Raw genomic sequence first — 16,905 nt, 5'->3', positions numbered from 1 at the left:
GTCCCGGGGCGGGCTGCGGGTCCGGGGCGGCCTGAGGGGTCCGGGGCGGCAGCGGGCCCGGGGCGGGCTGCGGGGCCCGGGGCGGCCGCTGGCAGGGCTGGGGCGCGGGGCTCTGGCTTGGGGCAGGGGCACAGCGGGCAGACCCCGCCGAGGGGCCCGTTGTGACCAAGAGCTGCGGGCAGAGGCGGCCGCGGAGGCGCCGGGCCCCGAGCGTGTGAGGCCGCAGGAGGGGGACGTGCAGCTACGGTGAGAGACAAAACCTGTAGTTCAGTGGCGGCAGCAGCGTTGTGCATTGGGTCCTCTTCATTTTTTAATTCTCAGAGGCAGATGGAGGAGGTGTAAGTTTCTGACAGTCTCCACACGTTGCTTTCGCATGTTTCTCTGTGAGGATGTTAGGTACGAGCATGGCCTTGATGTGTTTTCCTTTCACACGAACATTTTTTGTACTGACCCACTGCCTTGGGCTATCTTGTGAGCCGGTTTTCTGGTGTTATCGTTGCAGTATGCTGTTTCCCTTTTAGGTAAGAAATAGCTGTAACAGGTCTGCGGCAGGCTTCTTACAGTGTGAGCCTCACAGTCTGTCATGGTGCTCCCCAGGTCTCTGTGGGCGTGTGTGAAAGAAGGATAAAATTTGTACATTTTGCCTTAAACAGTAGGACTGTACTCAGCGTTTTGCATACACCTCTATGAGTATACATGTGACATTTTCCATTTCTGCATCCTTCCTTACATTGGTTGTCTATCTGTTATTCACATCAGATCTGGGATTGCTTTTAAGAAGCAGAAATAATGTATTATTCTTGTTATGTTCAAAGGACAAATAACTGATTTTCAGCTTCAAGCTAATGCGATGGGACCAAGCAAGCCAGCTGTGTCTGATGCTGCATTTGCACTCACTGCCCGGCTCTACAAGAATGAAGCACAGGCTTTACAAACACAGGTATCATTTGACTTCTGCAGTGATGCTGTGTTGGTTTTCATTTGTTACTGTTACAAAAATATTATGAGTCGCTTCGTGAGATAGCACAGTAGTGAGTGTTGAAGCTTCATACTTGCTTTCATGATGCTGTCATTCATAATCTTGACAGTGTCCTTTTGTAAGGGTATAGATCAGAAACTACATCTGTAATTATTATTTACCTGCCTGCTGTGGTTTAATCACAGCAGGCAGCTAAGCACTCAGCCCTTCACTCGCTCTCCCCCAGTGGGATGGGAAAGAGAATCAGAAGGGTAAAAGTGTGAAAACTCATGGGTTGAGATAAAGACAGTTTAATAGGTAAGGTGAAAGCTGTGTGGACAAACAAAGCAAAATAAGGAATTAATTTTCTACATCCCATCAGCAGGCAGGCGTTTAGCCCCACAGCTTTTATTGCTGAGCATGATGTCATATGGTGTGGGGTGACCCTTGGGTCAGTTGGAGCCAGTTGTGTCCCCTCCCAACTTCTTGCCTACCCAGTCTACTTGCTGTCAGGACAGTGTGAGGAGCTGAAAGGCCTTGATGCTGTGTAAGCACTGCTCAGCAATAACTAAAGCGTTATAATTCAAAGGCTATCCATGCATTTTTCATCACAAATTCAAAACATAGCACCATACAAGCTACTATGAAGAAATGTAACTCTATCCCAGTCTAAACCAATACACTATCTTCACCTCTTACTTTAAGGCATGGGAACAGAACCTAGCAACTTTATTCCATTTCTCCTTCATCATGCATCTCCTTCATAATTTCTCATTTTGTTACCTTTGTAAATTTAGTAATGCCTTACCAAATCAGTATGACATAATAATACCCATTTATATTGCTAATGTTAATTATTGTTATAACTCATTTATTTCATTGTTAGAACTCATAAAATCTTTATAAGGGCATTAATTGTCCATTGCCTAGTCACTTAGGAGCAGATATTTCAATGTCTGTGCCCACCCTATGTTGCAGATAAGTCCCTAATGTTATTTATAAGATGATTATTTTGAATACTGGGATTTGTCTGGGTGGACAGAATGCCTTGTGTGCATTAAAGAAGTACCAAAATGACAATTCATTTTAATATGAAAAGCAGATCCTTTTTCTTTACTATTGTATACTAGAAGTAAATAATGTGTGTAAAGCGTCCTGTATAACATCAGGTGTTTGTTGTTTTTTTTTACACTTTGGAACAGCTCCAGTTTAATAGAAATGTTCCTACAGTTCCAGAGAACTTGGCTCTCAGGTTCTCTAACCCCCGTCCGATTATAATAGAAAAACTGAAGGCATCCAGTGATCAGAGAACTCTGTCTGGAATTGAGGACCCCAGCATAAGAAGCTCTGGCATGTTTTCAGTGGTATCTGAGGAGAGGCTAAAACTAGCTACTCAGCTAGCCAAAAGGGACATAAAACGAAGACATCTTGAAGACCAAGTGAAACAGAAGGTGTTTGGAGATGCTGTCAAAAAAGTATTGTTGGTCCAGAAGTCAGAGCAGCAGAAGACCCAGGCATTTGAAAATCCGGAAAGTAAAAATGCACTGAAGTCTCCAACTTGCTTGAAATATCAGCAGAAATTTGGTCAGCCTTCCAGAGTGGAGACTACAACCTCTGGTGCTAAAGTTTATCTCTACACACCAACTGAGGGAAAGGTCATACCAGCTATTGTGGACTCTCCACTCACCCATGACAGAGGAGCAGACCCCAAGCCAACTGTGAACAAAAAAGAAGATAAAAATATGCAGGAAGTCCGAAGGCTGCAAAAGGAATTGAGGAGCTATGTCCAGAAAATTGAAGAGCTGTCTAAGAAAGGTGTAAGACTGGACAAAAATTATGTTCCATAAACGTACAATAGTTTGTTAATTTGTTTTTCTTTCTGATTTTTGGCTTGGATCGGGATCCGCATTTAGCATTGGATTTTTGAGAACCATCTGTATTTTCAGAAGTAAATAACAGCTAGCATGTCTAGCCAGTTTAAGCAATAGCAGGTTTAATATCTCTGAATGTTTGTGATGAGTTCCAGTCCAGCCTGCAATGATGGTAAATTAGTGGTAGGCTATTTAAATAATGGGAGTGAAAAAATATTGGTGTCTGTTGGACTACTGGCTAAATAATCAGACTGCAAAAACCAGTATCATTATTACCTACATTCTTATCAGTGGTGGGAAAGAGGGCAACAGCTGGTAAAATTTCATTTCACAAGTCTGACCTAATTTATAGCTGTGTAGTAGCATGATTAATATATGTCCTGACACTGTTGTGGGCTAACACTGGTTGACCGCAAAGCACCACACACTTGTGCTTATTCTCCTCCTGATGGGATAGGGAAGAAAAATTAAAAGCAAGAAAACTTAGGGGTTCAGATAAGGGTAGTTGAGTAAGGGGAGGAAAGAGGAAGAAAGAAAAAAAGCAAAACCAGCAATGTAAAGGCAATCGGTCACTCCCTCCCACAAGTAGAACCAATGCCCAGGCATTTCTATGAGAAATGGTTACCTTCCCTCCAAAAACCTCATTTTTTTATTGCTGAGCAGGGAATATCCCTTTGATCAGCTGGGTCAGCTGTCCTGGCTGTGTCCCCTTCCAGCTTCTTACACACCCCCAGCTACACACTGGCAGGGCAGAGCTGAAAAAAGAGAAAGCCTTGGTGTGCCAGTGCTGCTCAGCGAGGGCCAGAGCTCTGGCATGTTGTCAGCTCTGATTCCATCATAAATCCAGAACAGAAAACCAACTCCATCTCAGCCAGACCTTGTCACACTTCATTGGTTCTTTTGTAATAACTAGCTGGAGGTTTAAGCATTCCTAAGTTTGAGTACTTCACATGTGACTTTGTCATAAAAATAAAGGGTCACGTGATTTTGTAAGCTGTAACTAATAAACTATATTGTGTAAGAATGTAAAATTCTAAATCGAAACATGATGTAGAGTTAAAATGCTTACCTTGTCTTGCTGTTCAAGAAAGCCCTGCAAAATATGTGCTGCATTCTGTAGTGCTTCTGCATGAAAGAGGCTTATGGCTAAATTATGTTTGTTGTCATGGCTTAATCAGGATTTTCATAAATTCAATTAAGACAAAACTTTACATTTCACGCTTTTTAGGGAGACAGAGGGAAATTTTAGATCCTGATGAAGAGCAACGAGTCTGTGCTAGGAGACAGAAACAAGCTGCACGGTCAGCTCGGATGCTGTATGTACTCCAGCAACAGGTGGGAACCAGTATTTTAAATTGAATGTGTAGTAGCTAGTTCATTGTGATTAATTTGACAGAAGTGAACTGAAACAAGAAATTCTGTAGGGTCATTTCTGGACTTCCATGGCATTCTTGTTTAGATCTGAACAGTGTGGATAATTTCTTTCACCATTAGGCAGAGAGATGAGCATTAGCCTTGGAAGATTTGGACTTCCACTCAGATGTTACAGTGAAGATTGTTTGGTGTTAGACATGGAGCTAATTCTAACCAACTTTCCCCTCTCCCCTTCCTTTTTTCATAAACAGGTAAAAGAAATACAGGATGACTTAGAGAAATTGAGTCCTCATAAAATCAAACATCCTAAAATGGTAAGATGTAGTTATCCTTCAGGCTCCGAGTAAGTTATTGATAGAAAGTTTTCCAGCTAGTTGAAATTGATTGTCTGGGATACACCAGAGCTCTCTCCAGAAGGGAGATTTTCTTTGTATCTTGCAGCTGTTGTCTCGTCCTCACAGAATTGTGTGTTGCTTGGTCTAATGCTGCCTTTGCTGTTTCCCTCTTTAGTTCTTACCTGTCTACAGCAATCTAGAGTAGGTGGCTGTTGGTCTTTTGCTTTTGTGTTTTGCTTGTAATTCCTTCTTCATTCCACTTCTTTTTCTGAATAACACTGTGTTTTATTTTTGACTACATTTTTTAACTTCCAGTTGATGCCACTCAGTCTTATTCGCCTCCTTTCTGATTTTCTTTCTGCCCAGCATCTTTCAGAAAGATAGTACTGAGGTCATACCTACTGTTTGGCTAATATTGGCCCATAATTCTCTCGTGTATTTTTTCTGTTAACAAAAACTGGAAGTTGGAGAATGCTCTGTTTGTGGAATTGTTGCATGTTAGGGTCAAGTCCATAACTACAATACTCTGTTGGCATAGGTAGTAGGAACATCAGAATATGTTATAACCAAGCTATTTTATCTGAAGCTAACATGGCAATTGATATGAGTACTGTTGTATAGTACTTTTAAAAGATTACATACCTGTTTTGTTTTGTCTCATAAATGGCCTCATATCCATCAGAATTATCCCAAGCCTGAGTGGTTGTCCATGAAATTTTGGTAACAATTCTTTGAATAGCATCAGAATTCGTAGAGCCTAATAGCTATTAAAGCATTTATTTTTCTTTTTTTCAGTCTCTAGCAGTATCCAGATTGGCAGCAGCACACAGAGGAGCTGTACGAGCCTTGCAGGCATTTGCCAATCAGTTTGCAGAACAAACAGAGCAGCAGATTCTTACTCACCACAAGCAATTGGGCAGTCTCATTCGACAACTGTCCCTGTGTTCTGCCAAACTAGGAGTGAATTCTTCCATTTCTGACATCGTCATAGATATTTTGCTGCAAGTTGAGGTAGGAAACAATGTTTTTGGCAAGGCAGAAAAGATGTAGTGAAATATGTTAACTGCAAACCATGTTGTGTGCTCATGAAATGCCAGAATTCCTGAGAGTGATTAACATTCTGAATATTTGGTGCAGGTTATGGATTCACTGCTGGAAAAGAAACAGACACCCAAAAAAGCGAAGAAATGTATTTCATCATCTCAGGGCAAATCTCCAAGGAATACTGAGACATTTCCAGTCAGAAAGCAGCTTTCATCTCCAAAAGGAGAAAACAAACCTCTCATCTTAAAGGGACAGCATGGATACGAACCTAGAAAACCTCCAACTGCCCGGAGTCTCTTGAGTGGTTTGTATTTTGAGTTATTCAGTATTTTTTTTTAATCAGTTAACTTAACCATCTGCAGTTTGATTTTGTTGTATGCTATGTATTGGTCACAAGTGTACATCAGATTCATGTAGCCTTGCCATGCATTTTTTTCAGCTGTTTCCCCAGGATGATAGACCTGCAGGTTTTTATGCATTACAACTGTATTATTATCATCGTGTTCTGGGTTTTGTCCATGGGCTACACTTGATTGTTTTTCTGTAGTGGAAAAATGGCAGTTTACAAGTTGACATTAATGGTGCATACAAAATATTTCAAAATATATACTATACATAGATAATGCTGTATAAATATATTATTTAGGAATGCAAAGTTGCTGAATGGTAGCAAATGTCCCAACAAAGCTATTGCTGATTAATTGTTTACAGTGAAAAGATCTACAGTAGCTTTGGCTCAGAATTTCTTTGGTTTGTGTAGTTTCTCTACTTAAAAGAGGAGCAGTTGTGTGTTATTCTTGCCAATTCATTACAGTTAATGTCTTTTGCACAGTAATCACAGTTTCAGTACCTAGAAACACATTAACTGATCATTAAGCTGAAGACTTGAGGGTCTTTTTCACTAATTTCACTAAAATTCACCATGCAACCTTTGGGAATTGGTTTACTGTATTATTCTTTTACTTCATATAGGGAAGGAAACAGGCTTTATTTTTAAGCTATTGTGAGATAAATTTACTACCTGAGGTATTTTGACACCTCGTGAAAGCCATTGTTACATTATTATATAGCCTATATTGTCATATATATGTGTATTTTCAAATATCTAAATATGTATAAGTATATATATGCACATAGACCCCAACATCTCCAGTTCATTGGAACAGTGCAAGAAAGACTATTTAATACTTATCAGGAAGCATAAGAGTGGGTTTTTTTGTTTGGGTTTTTTTGGGGGCTGGGTGCTTGGTTTTGGTAGAGCTTAAAAGTTCATGATTAGGTGTACCTAACAGAAGTATCAAATGTAGAAATAAAGATGATTCTAGCACCTTTCAACTTGCATTTGGAAGTTTAATATTTTTGATAGAGATGAACACTGATATGTTGCAAATATTTCAGCAGTTCAGAAGGGAACCAGTTGTGCTCATATATTGCACACTAAATTCCGAGAAGAAAATGACCCACCTACTCCAGACAGAAATGCCACTTTACAAGGAAGCATAGATGCATTGGTGAGAGTTAGAGCTGTAAAAAAAGATCCCGTCCTCGAAAGTGTCCCATTGAAGAAGAAAGGTGTGTCAGTACCTACAAAATCACAGGTAGGGAAGTGCTAAAAGAATTTATGCTTTTTTCTTGTCGTCTGGGATTTGTTATATCATATTAGAGGCTGTCAAACTTTGCACTTCCTTACAATGTTTTTTTTATTCTGAGTTAGAGTCTAATCCTAAAAGTGTCAAAAGAAGTTTTTTCCCCATGAAGAGCAACGTTGGAAAAACTGAAACTGTTTGCAAAAATAATAGTTGTAGGATTAAGCCTGTGTTCTGTTCAGGCAAAGTTGTACTTCTCTTTTAATCAATTGTAAAGGCCTCCATGTATGTCAACTGTGCAACAAAGCCAGCAGGCATGATTTCAAGACAAATTCTGAAATGCAATGCAAAATACTTGAAAATTCTACAACTGGAATGTAAGTTTCAATGTGATTGTGTTAATTTTAAGGGAATGCAGAAATCTCTCCAATCAAGACAAGTACATCCTAAAGGAAAGCATACCCGATTTCAAGAGACAAGGATGGCTTTCCAGCTAAGAGAGAACAAACAGCTGGTCAAGGACAGAAGAACCTGCATTCCTCCAAGCCCAGTGTCTCCACCTGATCCATCTCAGCGGTACGTTCAGTCTAGTGGAACCTGTCTTTGCCCTGCCTAGTGGGAATGTGGCTCTGTCTGTACTAGTAAATAGGATGGATCTGACCTGGCTGTTAGACCATCAAGACATGTGTCACAGCACAGCTCACCACCAGATGGTTGTGTTCCTTTCTTACTCCTCACGAAGTGGTCTCATTCCTACAACCTGGGAAGAACCATTCCAAGTATTGTCTGGGAGTCACAGGCCAAACTGTGCTAGGCAGAGCATTGACAAAACACACATGTGCAGAATGGACACTCACACTGCATTGAAGAGGTAAATATTATCTCCCTGTTCCAGAAGGAAAAAACCTAGATCTTTGTCCTAGCTGGTAACAGTGCAGGTTTGTTTGTTTTAAACAGTGTTTGGCATCCTGTAGACCAGGGCTATCCAAATTTAGTTTGCTTTGAGACTTCTGTTTGTGGCAGTTAAAGCAGAAGATCCAACTGCTGAGCCAGCTGCTTGATCTGTAGTAGGCAGTGTGCAGGGTAAGATAAGGATCTCATTTGTCCAGGCACTATTTGTGTACAGGCATGAAGTTACCTGTTTGCCATTAGGAGAAACATAATTGAAGATCCCTGGTTCTCAACAGAATTTCCTGGCTTATATGGTCTTAAAGTCAGTATTTATTTTCTCTGTAAAGTTTTTTGCAAGTTCTGAACTAATACTCAGAATCATATTTTCATTCTTCAGTTTTTTGAATGTGCATGTTATAACCCTCTATATTATTGTTTTATTTTTGAAGACTAGCATCTCTTGAAGCAGAAACTTCAAGAAGAGCAAAGGTTCTAGCTGTCCCTAGCAGCAAAGAAATGAAAAAAATGCAGAAGTTAAGGTAATTACTTATATTGAAGAGCTAATAAATGGTGTCAGATCTGGTATAGTCTTCTCCCCACTCCCACTAGTACCCCTAAAAGTACATTTATGTGTTTAGGTTTTTAAAATTATTGTTGTCTTAACAAGTTTCAGAATGGCATTGTAATTTGTTCTTTTTTGTGTAGGTCACCAAGTGCTTCTCCAACCCAGCATGCAGACAAATTTGAGAAGGATGCATGGGAGCCCTTGGAACCTCTATTGGATAGGACACAGGTAGTACAATGAAGCTCATGCCACTGAAGCCCTTAGAGCTATAAAACCTTTATAAAGGGGCAACACACAGTTTATTTTCAACTTAATGCAACTCATATTTATGTGGTCAAGACAGTTTTGGATATTTGGAGAGTGTATTTCCATTTCAGTACGTGGGTCTTGAATTATTGCAATGAAACTTGGCAAAGCTGCATTAATTTTGTTCTTGTTGGCTTCTTGTTGAGTAGGTAAATTTTTAAGTTGTTTTTGAATGGTCATAAGAGTTCCACACTGAACATGACTAGCCTTGGTAAGATTATTTTAATAATTCTTATAATACCATATTTAATTACTAAATAAATTTGGACTAGCAGTATTAATGGTTAATAATACAGAAAGATTGATTATAATGAGAGGATTTACACTGTATTTAGAAGATCAGTCTCTCCTTAGAAACAAAGTGTCGTTTGAAGGATTCTTCATTTATGAACTACCTCAAACAGCTCTGACATTTAAGATCAATTTTTATCCTTGCCATATAGCAGAACGCATCTGGAAAAGTAGTACTGACTTTCCAAACTTAGCAATTTTACAGAATCACAGAATGATAAGCCACATCTTTGAAACAGCATCGTTGCTTGGGCATGCGTGCCTTCTAAAGTACTGCTTTTTAACCATTCACAATATGAGGCAATGAGCGCTCTTTCTAACGTCATCTTAACGTCATCTTTTGTATGTTTTCTGCTTGTTGTGACCTTGTATGCATTAAGTTGCTTAGGGGGAAACGTTTTCATATGAAACAATACAAGTAAATTAATAGCAATATCGTGCCATTGGTAAAATTAGACACAACTGAAACGTATCCTATATATTTACTCATTACCACTTGGAGCCGCTGTGAGGCTGTTCCTGCATGGTAAGTTAAATGTGTGTGGAGTGTTTTGTAAGATGAGGGCCTTCACTTCACTTTCTTGAATTGCTGGGTGATCTCTGAACCTGAGACAGTTTCTTCTCTAAGTTGGGAATGCAGTTGTGTAGCAAGCTTTTTCCATATTTACTCATTTTAGTGGTAGGAACATAATAGGCTGTTTTTATTGATTTGGCTTATTTTGTGGGTGGAAGGAAAATAGGAATTTATTTGGATTTTCCTTCAAGGGGAAAAGTTGAAATGACAATGGGATTATTCCCATGAGCTGCTGTAAGAAATGTTTGATTTGTAAGCATTATTTCCCCTCAGTTGTTTTTGAGGTGTTGTGTTGTGGTTTTTTTTCTTGCATTGGCTGTGTGTTTTTTTATTTTTCGGTTGGTTTTGTTTTTTGTTTGTTTGTTTGCTTTTTAAATAGCAGGTTGCAGCCAATGCAGATATTCTGACTGAAAAACTATTGGATGATCTTTTGGAAGACACTGCTCAGGAGCTGTGGAGGATGGAGCAGCAGGAGAGACTCCAGACAGAAGCTGTGCCCATGGCTGACACTCATAGTCTGGAGACAATGTTGCAAAGAATGGAAGAAATTGAAGTAAGATTTTTCTCTCTTGGTTGGTCTCATTAGTGCCAATTTCTTGTTTACTGTCCATAAATTTTAATATCTGTAAGTATCCACATTCTTAAATAAAGCAAGGTCTGACTGGATCACCATATGAAATTAAAGACTTGGAGTTTGCACTTCAGCGAAAGGTATTGTAAGATTAAAAGAATGTTTGCCCTAATGGTTTTATTGCTCACTTTAGTTTGCCTCCCACTTCAACATTTGTGACTTAGACCATCATATATGAATGGGTGGATCAGTACAGCCATTGTGTTGATTGTCCCGCAGATTGGAAAGTATTTAGAATTTTTTTTTTTAGTTTTATTTTTGGGGGGTGGGGGCAGGGGTGAGGTACAGGGTCCTAGCATTGTAGTAGCATGAGTGTCTCAAGGAAATATGCTTAGGCAATCCCTAGTGTTCTACAGGGCAACATGGGGAGGTCAAACAAATACATTGTTTTCTGTGTCCATAGTTATCCATCTTTCTATATAGATATTCATGAGGTTATAATTTACTTGACTTGAACTTTCTCATATATTGCTTTCTTAAAAAAATTATTTTGATCAGCTTTTCCATAGTTTTTGGCTCAAGTCCCATTTTGGCCTTCCTGTTAAGTGAAATTTATGAAAACTTGGAGCTGCCGAATTGAGTGCTATTTACTTCTAGAGACTGTGCAGTGCTCTTATCTATAGGAGGCATTTAAGCATACGTTTGAATTCAATGTCGGTGAGGCAGGAACATCTTGGGGGCCCTTCAGTTGTTTGACTAAGGGCTGTTGGTCTGAAATGGCAAGAGTTCCCATGGTGGTTGAGTCTTCAAGTATGGCATTTTGAACAAGATTATTATCTGTGATTTCACCCCCACTACTCCTTTGCTATGTTAACTAGGCAAGATAAGCCTGCTTTGGCCAAGGAGGATCATGACCTGCTTTCCTGTTGGGTGGTAACTAGTGCAGGTGAACTGCTAAGTATGTGTGCATTGATTCATTTGTTATGTTCAAAACTAGAGGTACCAGGAGGCCGTACGCAGGAGATTCAGCCAGATCGTGTACAGTGATTCGGACTTTTGGGCCCAGGAAGACAAAATGGGTAAGTGTCTTTCTAATGCAACTTGTTTTTCCTATAATCTATATCTGTAAATTCAGGTGTTTTGAAATCAAAGTCACTGGATTCTGTGTGATCACATAGCAGCAGCCAGACATATTATCTTACTACAGTTGCTCCATTCAGAGGACTGTTTCTAAAATACAGTTCTTAAATCAATATTCTAAAGACTAAGGATCTCTTCTGAGAGCAGGCTGGCTTTTTCTCCTTGCCTTTCTTGTGGCTGCATTTGGATAGAAAGCACTGTTGGTGCAATTTAGCTGAAGGATAGGAAACTTTAACATATACTTCCAATCATCAAATGTTAAGTTTGAATGTTGTCCCTTTTCTAGGAATTTATCATTCCTTAGCTTTCTTTTTTATCAAATATATTTTCTGTCAAAATGTGAGTAATGATTATTGTGCAGTAAAGATGATAATCCTTAAGTACACACTCCAGTTCATCTGTAAACTACTTGAATTTATTCCAAAAAGACAGCTATTTTACTTTCTAAGCTTGAGGTATCCTAAAGCCACTTCACTATGTTCTTGTTCAGTACTGTCTTCAGTTTTGAAAAAGGCACAGGCAGCTGCAGGAAATGTAGTTTTTCTCTTCCAAAGAAACAATTTTAAATGTTATTTTCTTCCTTCTAGAGCGACAGATTGCACCAATAGCTGAAATACCTGCACCTCCTCATCCAATTCAGATAACCAAATTAATTGGACACACAGAGTCAGAAATGGACATTTTATTTGAAAAACTTTTTGATGGCAAGTGAGTAAAATATTTGGCCATACTAAACTGTGGTGTGTATCAGCTGTGTGGCTTCATTATAGTGTTTTCATTACAGATAACTGTGGTTACTATTTGAAGAGATTTTCTGATCTACATCTGTCTGAATGATGTTTTTTTTATCTCCAGTGATATTGATAAAAACGAAGAAGCAGAAGAGAAACTGCAGACTGGAAATTACATTCCAGAGCCCTTGACTTCGGATTCTCTACATAAAGAGCGCTGTATGTCTCTCACCGTGCCAAAGCATATGCTCCAGAACATCTTGGATTATAAAAGCAGATACAGCCATCACTTAAAGCTTATTTCCCATGAGGCAGTAGGCAATTTCAACCCGTGGCAGATTGCTGAGAGGTATATGAACTATCTTTGTGTTTTTGAAGTTAATGTATCAGCTGATGAACAGGTTTTTATGTTCTTATTCGGGAAAGGAAAGTGGGCCGTTTAAATTCCAAATTGAATGACAGCAGCAGTTGGCTGTTGGACTGTCTCTGCTGGTATTTGGAGTTCATGATTTTTTAAGGTAGTTGGACAAAATGAAAGGATATGGGAGCAGAATGTCCAGGAGGAGTTATTATCTTTTACATCTTTCTATGGTATTACTACAAAAACATGTGTGTGAAATATAGGTTAACTTAAATTATTTTCAGAAGACTATCAGCAGGTAAATTGAAGGAAAACAAAATTAGTTGGTTTTGTTGTTATTTGTTTGGGTTTTTTCTGAGTGAAAAAGAAATAAAGTGCTGTAAATAACTGTGAACATTTTAATCTTTATGGTGAAGGATTATGAAGTTGATGTTTCCTTGAACAACAGTAGATATTTTTTAAGAAGAGACCACTGGTCTTAACGCAGGTTTCAGTGCTTCCTTTTCCACACATCTTCATGCTTCCTGGAGTTCACTGTGGGAAGTGTGGCACAGGTGGCTTACCATCCCTTAGCACAAATAGAAGAGATGAAGAAGCAGTAAGAAACTATGTCTCTGCTGTTCACTTCCTGGCAAATAAAATTTGTATAGTTAGCTCAGTGTCTGCTAAACAAGCAGGGCAATGAAATACCCTTGCACTGAAGCTTGAATAAGTGTTTTGATTGCTTGGTAACAGGTAGAGCAACTGAATTACATCACTGTTTATAATTTCCTTTTACTTTTCTTGAGTGATTGCCTGGAATTGCCTAGAAATAATTTTCAATATGGATGATATATTTCAGAAATCACCTATTGGTCTTTTAAAGTGCCAACCCCTAAAAAGCATGGAAATGCAGACTGGGCTTGAATCATTTGTCACAGAGGGGCCATTAATTCTGTTCAGAGTGGAAATCAGAAGGCTTCTGACTATGGAAGAAGAGAAGTTAAATAAGAATATTCTGAAATATTAAGAAAGAATTGCAAAAGCTAACTTCAGTTGTTGTATATGGGGTGATTTGCTGTAATTATCTGTATTGGCAGATTGGTCACCAGGCGTAATTGTCAGGAGTTTGTCAACTTCTGCACATTTTAATGTAGTTTTAATGCAGTAGCGTTGAAGGCAGTGACACAACTCCTTTCTTAAACTGCAGATAAGTAGGCAAATGTTTTCATACCTGTGGTTAAACCACTGTTTTTGAATCTACTGAACTAGACCACTGAAATACCCCTTGCCAGTTCTCAGTGCTGTCACTGTGCCTTCTGAACTCTACCTCTTTTTATATTTGGTGTGAGGCTCGATAGTTCAAGGAGTGGCACCTTGTTGGGATTGGCAGATGGATTAAATGGCAGTGAAACTCTCCTGAGAGCTGAACTCCACTGCTGCCATTTGTCTGATACATGTTTGAAATCAAAATACAAATTCATTCTGATCTCCAGCATGCTTCATTGACTTATTCTTACCACCAGGGGGCACTATAAATCTTTGTGTATAAAATAGTATCTCACAAGGTTTAAAAGAAACATTACCACGCTATGCTCAAAAGGTCTTAGAAAGCCTAACTTTATGATATATTAGAAGGTATGCAAAACTGAAGAGAAATTTTCAAGAGGCCAGTTAACAATTGTGTTCTTACACTACAGCAGTTTTTACTTCTGTGACATCTGCTGTGGTCCAGAGATCACTGAAAATGTAAACTTCTCACCTCACTTTACCTTAAACTTCATTGCTCTCAGTAAGGCCTCATTCAATGATAGCTAAGATCAGTGAGAAGCTTCCCATTTGCTTCAATGGCCTTTGGATGAGCACCATAGTATGGTAACTCTTATTAGCAAAGCAAGATTAGTATCTAAGAGTTTGAAAACAGGAAGCAACTGTTTCTCAACACTTTTAAGCCTGAAGTGTGTTCTTTGCTATGAACAGGCTGAGGAAATAATTTCTGGATCATATCCAACACATATCAGAACACATCAGATCTTTTCTTGGGCTAAGCAGTAGAAATAATGACAAAACATGAGTATTTGCCTTTTAAAGTCAAAGCATTGGTATAATTAGAATTTGAAATCCGACTTTCTGAACTGTTTTGTCTTCTTTATTTCTCTCTCACCTCCAGTCTTGCAGAGCAACTGACAGAAGAAGCCCTGTGTGATGTGGCAGCAGAGCTGCAGGATGTTTGTGAGGATTATGCAGAAGCTGTGTTTACATCAGAGTTTTTGCAGCCAGTGCAGTAAATGCTTTCACATCTGCCCTACCTTCAAATGCAACATCAGCCTCAGTCTTAACAGATTATCTCATTTTTTAATGTCATTTTTTTGTTGATTTTTTTTTTTTTTTAAGTCTAAGAGATTCTGTTCACCAAATTAATTAAGTTCATCAAGGATTCATCTCAGGTTTTTATAAATCCATTATCGTAATGTTTTCCTTTTCAGACTTTATAATACTGCATTTATCAGGACTCGCTTCTTTTAGCCAGTGTTTCAATAGAATGAAGTAAACTGTTACAGGTAAAATTTATGTATTTTTATAGGAATACTAATGCATTTGTATACCTGTATTACTTCACTCATTTTATGTGTGATCTTACTAGAGTAAAATACTGCAAGGAGGGCTGGGTTCAAGCAGTGTCATGGATTTAGCTGTACTATGCCTCAATTTTCTGCTTTAAAATAGAGAGAATCTTACTTACCTACCTCAGAAGGGAACTATGGGTTTTAGTTTATTCTTTTCAGTAAAATGCATTGAATGTATCTAATAGATGTGTTGGAAGAATGAAATGTTAGTGATGTTTCTAAATCTGAGATGGAACAGTCCAGACTAAAAGCTGTTTGGTTTGCTCTTTTGGACTTTCACTATCATGTAAGAAAGACTGTTGTCTGACCACCATGCTTAGCATAGATCCTAGGAGTAGTTCTTCTGAGGATGTGGCTATCCAGAGGGAGGATTCTTACAGCACAGCAATAGGTAGAAGTAAGCAGCATTGGCTGTACTCATAGGCCAACAGTCTACTTGGACTCTTGCAATTAACTTCTGAATTTAATGCCTCTTCTTTTGGTTTCTGAATATCACTAGGGCATTATGCACAGACAAATGAGACTTTTCAGTAGAAGCATATGATGGAGATTTTCTTTCTTTTTTCTTAAACTAGTCTAAAATATTATGATTTTATCAGCATTTACTAATCCAACCCCACATTCCTTACTCTTATGAATCCTATTGAAATCAAGAACAAAAAAATAAATGAACAATTGGCATTTCTGCAATATTGAATTAACTTGTTTAGTTCAAGTAATCAATGCACTCCTTTGGATTATGTGTGGAGAGAGAGATGAGTAATAATTATTTATGGTAGTATTCTAGGGAAACGCAAACTCACCCCTTGAGGTAAGCCAAAAACCAGTAAGGCAGCCTGTTTCCTGTGAGACTTTTCTCCAGTAGCGTTCAACCTACAACCCAATAATTTTTAATCTTCTAAGATTACTTTTTTATTGCCTCTAATCAGACTATACATTTTAAAATAATTTTGTTTTTATTGAAGCGTGGTTTACTGTTCTGTTTGTCTTGAAATTTACACAAAATGCAATGATGTAAATGCTACTGCTGATGTGTGACTTTCCTGACGTGCCATTTCTGTGATTCAAAATGCCGTCTTTTTTTTTTTTCTTTCTAAGATTATAGAGATAAGCCTACTTTTAAATCCAAAAGATCAAAGCCGTACTGTCTCTATGTATGTGTTTGTATGCTTGCTGAAAGTATTTTCAAGATATTTTATTTTTTAATAAACAACACTTGTTTCTTAGGACTTAACCTACTTTTAATTTGAGGTAACTTCCATCTGAACCCATTTGGAATAGTCAGCACCCAACATGCAAGGGAGTACCTGGTAACATTACAAGAGTCAGACTGCCATATGCCTCGAAAAAAACGTGATCATCTGTCAAGGTAAACATTCTTTCTTAAATCTCATGGTGCTGCGGGTGGAATCTGACTGATGATGCCAAGATGAACATTTTTTCTGGATGAGAGTTTTCTGGCATTTGGGTGCTTTCTTGAAGTGGAAATGTGCAGAGAGTTGAAGGTTTTTTAGGTAACATCTCTGACTTCATAGATTCAATAAGGTTGGAAGGGACCTTAAAGATCATCAAGTTCCAACCCCCTGCCGTGAGCAGGAAACCCTGCCTCTAGACCAGGTTGCACAAAACCTCATCCAACCTGGCCTTAAAATCCACCAGGGATGGGGCATCAACAACCTCCCTGGGCAACCAATTCCAGTT

The 16,905-nt window shown here is 38.7% G+C and overlaps 2 protein-coding genes across 3 annotated transcripts in view; both read left to right on the top strand.

Moving 5' to 3' along the window:
* Positions 1-107: 107 nt before the first annotated feature.
* Positions 108-16,438, top strand: KIAA0753 (KIAA0753 ortholog). 2 transcript variants are annotated; one of them, XM_051635578.1, is made up of 15 exons: positions 109-940; positions 2,161-2,773; positions 4,058-4,164; positions 4,455-4,517; positions 5,334-5,549; positions 5,676-5,886; positions 6,981-7,180; positions 7,578-7,744; positions 8,509-8,598; positions 8,765-8,852; positions 10,175-10,348; positions 11,364-11,445; positions 12,094-12,214; positions 12,362-12,586; positions 14,748-16,438. In XM_051635578.1, the coding sequence occupies exons 1-15, from the start codon at positions 806-808 to the stop codon at positions 14,863-14,865; spliced, it is 2,610 nt and encodes an 869-aa protein (XP_051491538.1). In that variant the 5' UTR covers positions 109-805; the 3' UTR covers positions 14,866-16,438. The 2 variants fall into 2 exon arrangements, with proteins under 2 accessions (XP_051491539.1, XP_051491538.1); XM_051635579.1 differs by lacking the exons at positions 12,362-12,586; positions 14,748-16,438 and having other exon boundaries at positions 108-940; positions 10,233-10,348; positions 12,094-12,208.
* PITPNM3 (PITPNM family member 3) overlaps positions 15,109-16,905 on the top strand; it is a 93,514-nt gene continuing 91,717 nt past the window's right edge. The window contains exons 1-2 of the mRNA XM_051635577.1: positions 15,109-15,138; positions 16,432-16,573. The gene's annotated coding sequence lies outside the window, so the exon portion shown is untranslated. The remainder of the gene's footprint in view (positions 15,139-16,431; positions 16,574-16,905) is intronic.

Source organism: Apus apus, chromosome 18, assembly GCF_020740795.1.
Source record: "Apus apus isolate bApuApu2 chromosome 18, bApuApu2.pri.cur, whole genome shotgun sequence".
NCBI classification, from domain to species: domain Eukaryota; kingdom Metazoa; phylum Chordata; class Aves; order Apodiformes; family Apodidae; genus Apus; species Apus apus.
This window is presented reverse-complemented; position numbering and strand designations above follow the sequence as displayed.